At 42.4% G+C, this 10,000-nt stretch overlaps 1 protein-coding gene across 1 annotated transcript in view; it reads right to left on the bottom strand.

The window, feature by feature from the left end:
* The window catches only part of LOC143030947 (COMM domain-containing protein 4), a 311,481-nt gene that overhangs the window by 51,237 nt on the left and 250,244 nt on the right, over nt 1-10,000 (bottom strand). Inside the window, exon 5 of the mRNA XM_076194242.1 lies at nt 772-837. Coding sequence (XP_076050357.1) covers nt 772-837 — 66 coding nt within the window. The remainder of the gene's footprint in view (nt 1-771; nt 838-10,000) is intronic.

Below are 10,000 nucleotides of genomic sequence, written 5' to 3'. Positions count from 1 at the left end.
CCAGTGGTTACCTGTGGTCCGTACACCCCATACTTATGCATTGCTATTTTTTAACCTCCTGGAAATGACTTCAACACTAAATTTAATCACTTTGCATCCACTAACTGCTAGTGGCTTTCGGTTGGCGGCCCCACTTGTGAACCGCCGTGGCCAAATAGGGTTCTATGGACCACAGGTTGAGAACCACTGGCCTAGACCATTGGTTCTCAACCTGTGGTCCGTAGAACCCCAAAGGGCCACGGTGGCCAATAAAAGGGGCCGCCAACCGAAAGCCACTAGCAGTTAGTGGATGCAAAACGATTAGATTTAGTGTTGAAGTCATCTCCAGGAGACTAGACAATAGCAATTCATAAGTACGGGGTACACGTGAAAATAGATTGAGAATCTCGGGCCTAGACGATAAATAGAAAGGGAAAATATGTGAGGGGCGGAAATAGGAAAGGGGAAAGCAAAATAATAAACAAACAAGCAAACAAACAATCGAACTCATGAAAGAAGTTGATAAAGAAATGAATAAAAGAATAAACAAATAAACAAGTAAATAGATGAATAGATAAACAAATGAATGACTAAACATATAAGATTAAATAAAATGTGATGACAAGGTAGAAAGGAGGACAAAACTAGAGGAAAGGAGAGAAGGATGAGAATAAATAAGAGAGGGAGAGTAGAATAATGAAAATGAAAAGGAAGTTGTAGAAAATAAAGGGGAAGAGAAAGTAGATCTATGAAGGATACAAGGTAATAAATACAAATACAAAATCATCTTACCTTGAATTCCTGGCCCAAAATGCCCTTGGTCACATGGCCTGCCAGCAAGCGTAGTTTGACGGAGGTCTGCAAAAGAAGACTTTTATAGTGGAATGACTTGGTTCTTAACCCATTAAACTCCGATGACAAGATTCTTGTCATTTGGTCAAATAAAACAAAAAATCATAAAACACCAAAATGTTTGATCAAACACCAGAAAAATATGACGTCAGTCCTCGCTTCGCGAAGCGAGGACTGACGTCATATTTTTCTGGTGTTTGATCAAACATTTTGGTGTTTTATGATTTTTTGTTTTATTTGACCAAATGACAAGAATCTTGTCATCGGAGTTTAATGGGTATACAAACGTCCATCCTTATTTTATAGGAATAGTATCTAATTCTCTTTGTGCACATGGTAATATACCCTTGAATCAGTCTGTGTCTTCAGTTTAGAATGTCAATCCAAGGAATTTCTTAATTGGAGGGAGCAGCTTTATTTGAGATGATACTAAGATAGGCTTACATAAAAAAGGGGAATAAACGGCATCAGAACTGGAAGTGCAAAGTATATCAGCCTTTTGTATGAAAAATTATGTTAGCACAATTCTGGGGATACGAAGCTGGCTGAATATCTATTTCATTTTATCATATTTTCCAAATGACCACTCAGTGTCTGGTATAATAACATCTTGAACAAAAGCAGACCTGGTGGCATACTACACGAACATAAAAATGGGGAAGACTGCAAGAGACCATAAGGCCTGCACCAGGCAGTTCCATGTCCATTACCACACATCATCCCTATACACAAAGTTGTCTAATCTCTTAACCACTCTGTTGTTAAACCAGCTCTTACTTATTTCCTTCTTAAACCAAAATTTATCCAATTCAAATCCATTGACATGAGTCCTGACCTAATGTACTAATATGATGACCTTGCCTGCCCTTTTGACCCATTTGAATGCCTCTATTAGATCACACCGCACTATTCGTCTTTCCAGAGAGTGTAAGTTAAAGTGCCTGAGCTTGTCTTTGTATGATAAATTTCCAAGTCCTTGATTCGAACCGAGACTTGCGAGATCACAAATACAACGCCTTACCGACTGAGCTAACGGGCCTATAAAATTCTCCAACTAAGCCTTTGTATGATTTTGTCCATTCTCGTTTGTATTGATTCTAATGAACTAATATTCATTCTATAGGGCGGAGACCAAAACCGTACCGCATAGCCAAGAATGGATCTAACTATCGCCAGACATTTTCGTCATTACCTCTGTACTTTTGTTTGTAACCATCTTAGCAATAAATCCTAATGCCTTTTTAGTCCTATTCCTGGCACTGATGCACTATTCCTAGGTTTAAAGCCTGGACTCACTAACACTCCTAAATCTTTCCCAACAATCTGTTTTCTCTAATATGGTGTTATCAAAGCTATACCCGTTAGCTGGGTTGTGTAATCCTACGTTTGACACACTGCACTATGAGATATTGAATTTTTCACATCCGACAAAACATAGGATCACAAGATGACCGAATTTCAAGAAATACTACGAAACACATGTATAATCTCAGATACATCCAATTAAAGTCTCATATTTTCTCGTCCAAAACAGCAAGCAAAGAACAATATTTCTGTGGCTATAATGCTAGTCATATATGCCTAAGGATGCATTTGAATATCCACAGTAGATAATATATAACTTAGCACCCACCACCAACGACGAACCTTGATGCCATTACCAGTGAACTTGGTCAACGTTCACGCAAATGATTTACCAAAACTTCAGACTTTGTTGGTGAGCAATGCATAGCAAACACGTGGTCTTTCAATGCGATAATAATACTGCACGAACAACTGTCTCTCTCACAAAGTCACACGAGATATGTAACGCTACGTTCTTGTCTAGGGTGCATATTTATATTCCATACACAAACTCTAGTACCGAACCGCTTCAGCAAATGAGCGCATCGTATTTAACGAACTTCCAAATGACGGCATTACAGATACTTGCATACATGTGTGCTGGTGGTGCAGTGGGAAGTGTGCGGATCTCGTCTCTTCCTACGCGTGGATACGAATCCCAGACTTCTCTCCAATTTCTAGCAGTGAATGACACATGGACTAACAATCCAACTGCATAAAGTAGAGGTGACGGCTTCGGTTACAGCTACGCACGCAATTCGTTACCCTGTACATACATACTTACATACATACATATACCAACGGCTTTTCCCCCTTACAAGCGAGGTAGCCAAAATCAAAGGCATAAAATTCACTCCCACCCATTCCATTCCCACATACTCCACTCCCATTCACCTTCCTCCTTTCCTCTTATCTTGGCTCCTCCTGGATAACGGGTTATTCCTGCATCTCACCTACTGCCTGGGGTCAGAAGCAATGTAGCAAGACACAGCACATCCACAGCAAGGCCGCTTCATTTAATTGGCGACCTCCCCCCTCTCTGTCCCCTCATGCAGAAAAAGAGAAGACGGGGAGAAATCCCTTCCGGGCTGCGTCAGAATATAATTCACACATACTCCCTCACCCACATCCACCACCCAGTCCTTTCCATACATCACAACACCCATACATAACCATTCTCCACTTACTTCTATCTTCTATCCCCTCCCTTCCTTCCTCAAAGTCCCTTTTACCCCATCCATCCATCTTATCCTTGGTCGCCCCCTCATGTTCACTCCTTCCACCTCTGCCTTCCACACTTCTTCTACTAATATTTCTTCTTGGGTCTCCTATTTTCCATAATGTATATAAACGACTTGGACAATAGGATTAATAGTGATGTTACTATGTTTGCGGACGACACTAAAATAGGACGCCGGTGAAGACGCCGGAAAACTGCAGGAAGATCTTAACAAATAGTTTGCATGGTCGGTGAGATGTCAAATGAACTTCAATGTCTCAAAGTGCAGCGTGTTAAACGTAGGTTTACACAAGCAGAAAACAGAACACCATTTTAGAGAAAACAGAAAGAGAAAAAGACTTGGGAGTATTAGTGAGTCCTGACCTTGAATCCAGGAAACGGTGCATTTGTGCCAGAAATAGAGCTAACAAAGCTTTAGGATTTATCGCTAGGATGGTTACAAACAAAAGTGCAAAGATAACCACTAAACTCTATCTGGCGATAGTTAGAGGGGGTTTACACGGTCTAACGGTTCGTCGAACGCGGTTCGACAGACACGTGTTTAAAGTGATGTGTGAACGTGTGAACGGGGTATTTGGTTGTCGAACGTGTTCCACAACCAAATACCCCATTCACACGTTCACACATCACTTTAAACACGTGTCTGTCGAACCGCGTTCGACGAACCGTTAGACCGTGTAAACCCCCTCTTAGATCCATTCTTGGCTCCGCTCTATGGAACGGATATAAATTCACTAGAATTAGTATAGATAAGAATTACCAAAATTATATGAGAATCAGACAAGGGCCCAGGGCTGAAATAATTTCAGTATCGCTGCGTTGCGAGTCGTTACTCCAACTCTCGTGGGCGGGGAGTTTGTGTGTGTGTGTGTGTGTGTGTGTGTGTGTGTGTGTGTGTGTGTGTGTGTGTGTGTGTGTGTGTGTGTGTGTGTGTGTGTGTGTGTGTGTGTGTGTGTGTGTGTGTGTGTGTGTGTGTGTGTGTGTGTGTGCGCATGTATGAGTCGCCATGGTCTTGGATCATGTGTTGGACTCGTGATCGACAGTTTTTACCCTCCCGAAAGAGAGCTTAGAGCTCATATATGATTGATCTATGGGTAATGTTGTGGCCTTTACACGCGCGCACACGCGCGCGCACACACACACACACACACACACACACACACACACACACACACACACACACACACACACACACACGCGCGCGCGCGCGCGCGCGCGACTCGGTGGCGCAGTTGGTAGAGGCTCAGACTCTCAGCACGGTGATACCGGGGGTACTGGGTTCGAATCCTGCCAAGGGCTGAAATCAATTCAGTATCGCTGCGCCTCAAGTCATTACTCCAACTCTCGTGGGCGGGGAGTTGGGGTGTGTGTGAGTGTAAGGTCATAGCATTACCCATAGATCGGTCATACGAGCTCTGAGCTCTCTTCCGGGAGGGAAATAGCTGTCGATCACGAGTCCAACACGTGATCCAAAGACCAAGGTGAATACACACACACACACACACAAACTCCCCGCCCACGTGAGTTGGTGTAACGACCCGCAGCGCAGCGATACTGAAATTATTTCAACCCTGGGTGGGATTCGAACCCGGACCGCCGTAGTGACGGCCGGGAACTCTGAACACTGCGCCATCAAGTCATGTGTGTGATTCACCATGGTCTTGGATCACGGGTTGGACTCGTGATCGACAGCTATTTTCCTGCCGGAAGAGAGCTCAGCTCAAATATGATCGATCTATGGGTAATGCTGTGACCTTACACACACACACCCAACTCCCCGCCCACGAGAGTTGGAGTAATGACTTGCAATGCAGCGATACTGAAATTATTTCGGCCCTGGGCAGGACTCGAATCCGGACCGCCGTAGTGGCGGCCAGGAACTCTACCAACCGCGCCATCGAGTCGTGTGTGTGTGTGTGTTTTATTTTACTGAGTATATATTACCTGGATGGGTACTAGTTTTCATATTGTATAAAATTCGTTTTGGGCGTGCGATGGCGTGCGATGCATAGCTTGGATGGCCACCTCCTTTATGAGAGGGAAAGGTCTCTTTAGTTTATGTATGTGTGTATGTATGTACCGTATGTATGTATGTATGTATTATACACACACACTGAATGGTTCCCAGTACACAGATATTAATCTTTTTCAACCACATTAATTTTTCACTTTAATTCCATGCCATCACGATCGAGACTGACAAGGAGCTCGATGGAAGCAAATGCAGAAACTGATACGTAGTCAAGCCAAGGACTCGAACTCAGCTGAGACGTAACAAGTGAACAGCGACTTAAACCACTGCGCTATCAAGAGAGATATATGTTGAGCACAGTTTCTTATATTTGTATGCTCGTGTTACATACATATACTCGAATTTTATGCTCAACCCATCCCCGCTATGATAGTGCAATGGTAGTATGTACACGTGGGAAAGTATTATACACACACACAGAATGGTCCCCAGTACACAGATAGCGCAGTGGTTTAAGTTACTTGTTACGTCTCAGCCGAGTTCGAGTCCTTGGCTTAACTACGTATCAGTTTCTGTATATGCTTCCGTCAAGCTCTTTGTCAGTCTCGATCGTGATGGCATGTATTTAAAGTGAAAAATTAATGTGGTTGAAAAAGATTAGTATGTATGTATGTATCTATGTATCTATGTATCTATGTATCTATGTATGTATGAAATATGTAAGATAGATGAGATAGACACAGACAACCGTTGGGGATTTATTTTGACATTTCGTCCTCACCAGGACTTCTTTAGAGTGCATACACTTCCAAATAATCAACACCCTATATCCCCTCCGAAGATCTTCGCGTTCCATCACGGTCGACCTCACCCCTCCCCCTCCACTCTGTCTCGTGAAGTATTAAGCAGCTTGCCGTTCTTGTTAATGTAATAAACCCATCGCGGTGGTTGTTGTTTGGATGGGAAGCGATGTATGCTGCTTCAGTTATTTTTTCTCTTTTTCCTATGAGGTCTTTCCTGTAGCACCTCTATTTTGTCCCAGTCCGATAGGTAGCCATGACTGTCTACACGGATCACAAGTGAGTTTGATGTTCGGTGGGCCCTGACGTCACTCTTGTGCTCATTTGTCCGCTTTTTAATACCTCTGTTGGTTTGTCCGTAGTAACTCATAGGACAGTTTCCACACGGTATAGATGACTATTTTTCTCTTGGTTGACCATGACTTTGTTGTTGTTCTTGACAATAACTCCTATTTTTGTTCCCGTGCTGAGTGCAATGTTGATACTGGCTCTAGTGAGCAAACGTCCCTACCTGCCTGAATGACTCGAGTTTGGTACGGACAGATATTCACCGCTGTCTTTTCCAGTCACGTCTCCTTTATTCCTTATGATTTTTTTTCTTCCAATTTTTAAAGCCTTTTATTTTAATCGGTGCAATAGCCCTTCCGGATAACAGAGTTTGCTGAAAACAGTGAAAATGTAATCTATCTCATTCTTGATCAAAATTTCACTTCAAATGTGGTATGCTCTTAGGAAGAATCCTATGATTATTCCACTCTTTATCCTCTCATTATGGCTGGAGTAGTAGTGAATGATGTCTTTGTTTGTACTTTTTCTCTGAAATGAGAATGCGGTTTAGTTTTCTTTCCTCCATATGATTGTGTCGAGGAAGGCCAATTTGTTACTTGCTTCGTGTTCTACAGTGAACTGGACGTCTTGTTCTTCCTACGAGGCTTTACCCGTAGGAAAGGAAGATTTTTTTAACCCATGAAACTCCGATGACAAGATTCTTGTCATTTGGTCAAATAAAACAAAAAATCATAAAACACCAAAATGTTTGATCAAACACCAGAAAAATATGACGTCAGTCCTCGCACGAAGCGAGGACTGACGTCATATTTTTCTGGTGTTTGATCAAACATTTTGGTGTTTTATGATTTTTTGTTTTATTTGACCAAATGACAAGAATCTTGTCATCGGAGTTTAATGGGTTAAGCTGATATCGCTATATGTGAAATTTGGCTCCTTTGTTTTCAACGAAGAGGAATACTGCCAGGTTAGAGGACTTGCGATGGGGCGTCCCCTCAGTGCTGTTTTAGCATCCCTCTATATGGAGGTTTTAGAAAGAAATAATTTTATAAGAATAATGGGTCGAAACACGTAGTATCGATATGTGTATGATGTTCTGTTGCCCCCCAAAACACCAATTTAGACAACAAATTGAGGTTAAATAGTATCGGACAAAGTTGTATACTTCCGCTACAAGAACACCAACGGAACAATCACGAACACTCTTCTTAAGTAAACAACAGTGAATGACCATGCCTGAGTGCTGGGAAGCACACTAGATAGTGGCCTTACCTGGACCCCACACTTCCGCAGACAGAGCGAGAGCTAAGGCTGTTGGGAAGGCTAAAGCGCTTCAAAACTGCAACACTGTCCACCAAACGCCGATTGTACCTAGCCCTAGTCAGACCGATTCTGCGCTAGTCCTTGGGATTGAGCCAGCAGAATGTCCCACTAACAACTACGACCATCAGAAGGTTCAGAATGCCGTAGTCATGTTCATCACGAGTCGCGATGGAGCGACTTCAGAACCAGAGTCCCTACACCGACATGCCAACATCTATTCCTTCAACCAACATAAACACAAATTTCACATGAGACACCTAGAAAGATTGCACGCCAAACACAAACACCTGATACGACACATCACACCTAGATCACGAAAATTGTATATAACAGCGTATATATACAGCGTATCCATTTACCAGCTTTGACTGATCGTGACAAGACGTACCATGGATATGAGTCCGTCTGTATTCAGCGGCAAGCGTAGGGAAAGGTAGCAGATTCTCAGTAGACGTGCTATGGCTGGCCGGGTTCAGTCCTTGCAGGTGATACTTTTACTTTTATTTATATTTGTATACATATTCATATGCATATTCAATGTATATTCACATCTCAACCGAATATATATACTATTACCTGTTCTATTCTCGCTATTTCAGGACGTCCGTTTCGTCGGCAGGAACCAGAATATGATTCGCCCCTTATATATCCCATTGAATGTATACCCACATTGAGGCAACAACTCTCCATGCGTAACGTACACACACAGGCATATCGCAAAAAAAAAAAAAAAATACGACCACACGCACAAGCATCTGCTGAAGAGGATCACAGTTAGTGATCGAAATATACGGATCTTTTTACTTTCGCTTATTCTTCTCCAAAAGTGGGTCATTAGTATTACCTTAGGTAGATGTTTGTGCGTGTGGTCGTATTTTTTTTTGCGATATGCCTGTGTGTGTACGTTACGCATGGAGAGTTGTTGCCTCAATGTGGGTATACATTCAATGGGATATATAAGGGGCGAATCATATTCTGGTTCCTGCCGACGAAACGGACGTCCTGAAATAGCGAGAATAGAACAGGTAATAGTATATATATTCATACTGCTGAAGAGGATCACAGTTAGTGATCGAAATATACGGATCTTTTTACTTTCGCTTATTTTTCTCCGAAAGTGGGTCGTTAGTATTATTTTACCAATGTGCTACGCCATTACTTTGTTGTGATCTACGTAAGCTTTTTCTCGTACTGAAATCAATTCAATTTTCAGCTTTCTCTCCTGCATCTTCTCATTTCAGTTTACCTACCACTAAAAGTCTTTCCAATTTTTTGTCTGTCACTACGATTAAACTTCCTACTCCTTTTCTATCTTTGTTGGTTGAAGTTATTGTTGAATAAATATCCCAAAAAGCCCCTCACAGATATTGATATCAGCCTCCAACTCCAAGTCTCTGCCCATCCCTCCTGAGCTACGACATCCCGCAATAAATACCCCTAAAAATCGCTCGGTGGCAATAGCCCTCTTTCATACACAAACTATCTTTTCGTTTTCATACAGACATCTCTTCCCTTCTACAACTTCCGATCCCGCTCAAGGGGGTGGTCTTTTCTAGGTAGTTCATAGTCCATACTCTGAAGAAGTCCTGGTGAGGACGAAACGTCAGAATAAATCCCCAACAGTTCCCTGTGTTTATCTCCCCACCCTTCCACTCGTATGTATGCATGTCTGTATGTACTCACCTTGGTCTTTGGATCACGTGTTGAACTCGTGATCGACAGCTATTTCCTTCTTGGAAGAGAGCTTAGAGCTCGTATGACCGATCTATGGGTAATGCTGTGACCTTACACTCACACACACACCCAACACCCCTCCCACGAGAGTTGGAGTAACGGCTCGAAGCGCAGCGATACTGAAATTATTTCAGCCCTGGGCAGGATTCGAACCCGGACCGCCGTAGTGACAGTCGGGGACTCTACCAACCGCGCCACCGAGTCGTGTATGTATGTATGTATGTATGTATGTATGTTATAATCAATATTAATAATTTACGTTTTATTGGGTATAGCAGCATTTCTGCTGAAAATATACATCCTACAAGATAATAACAATATAATACTATGACAGTGAGAAGACGTTGTTACAAGCATTCAAAAACTAGACAAATAAAACAGCAGGCTATGTAATAGGTATGTAGTGCGACAATGTTAATTCTAGTTGTTGATTAAGTCCACAAATGTCGGTATGGGGCTCTTCTTATA

The sequence above is a fragment of the Oratosquilla oratoria genome, chromosome 12 (assembly GCF_046742065.1).
Source record: "Oratosquilla oratoria isolate Oo_2021 chromosome 12, ASM4674206v1, whole genome shotgun sequence".
Lineage (NCBI taxonomy): Eukaryota > Metazoa > Arthropoda > Malacostraca > Stomatopoda > Squillidae > Oratosquilla > Oratosquilla oratoria.
The sequence above is the reverse complement of the archived record's forward strand: the minus strand, read 5'-3'. Positions and strand labels throughout refer to the sequence as shown.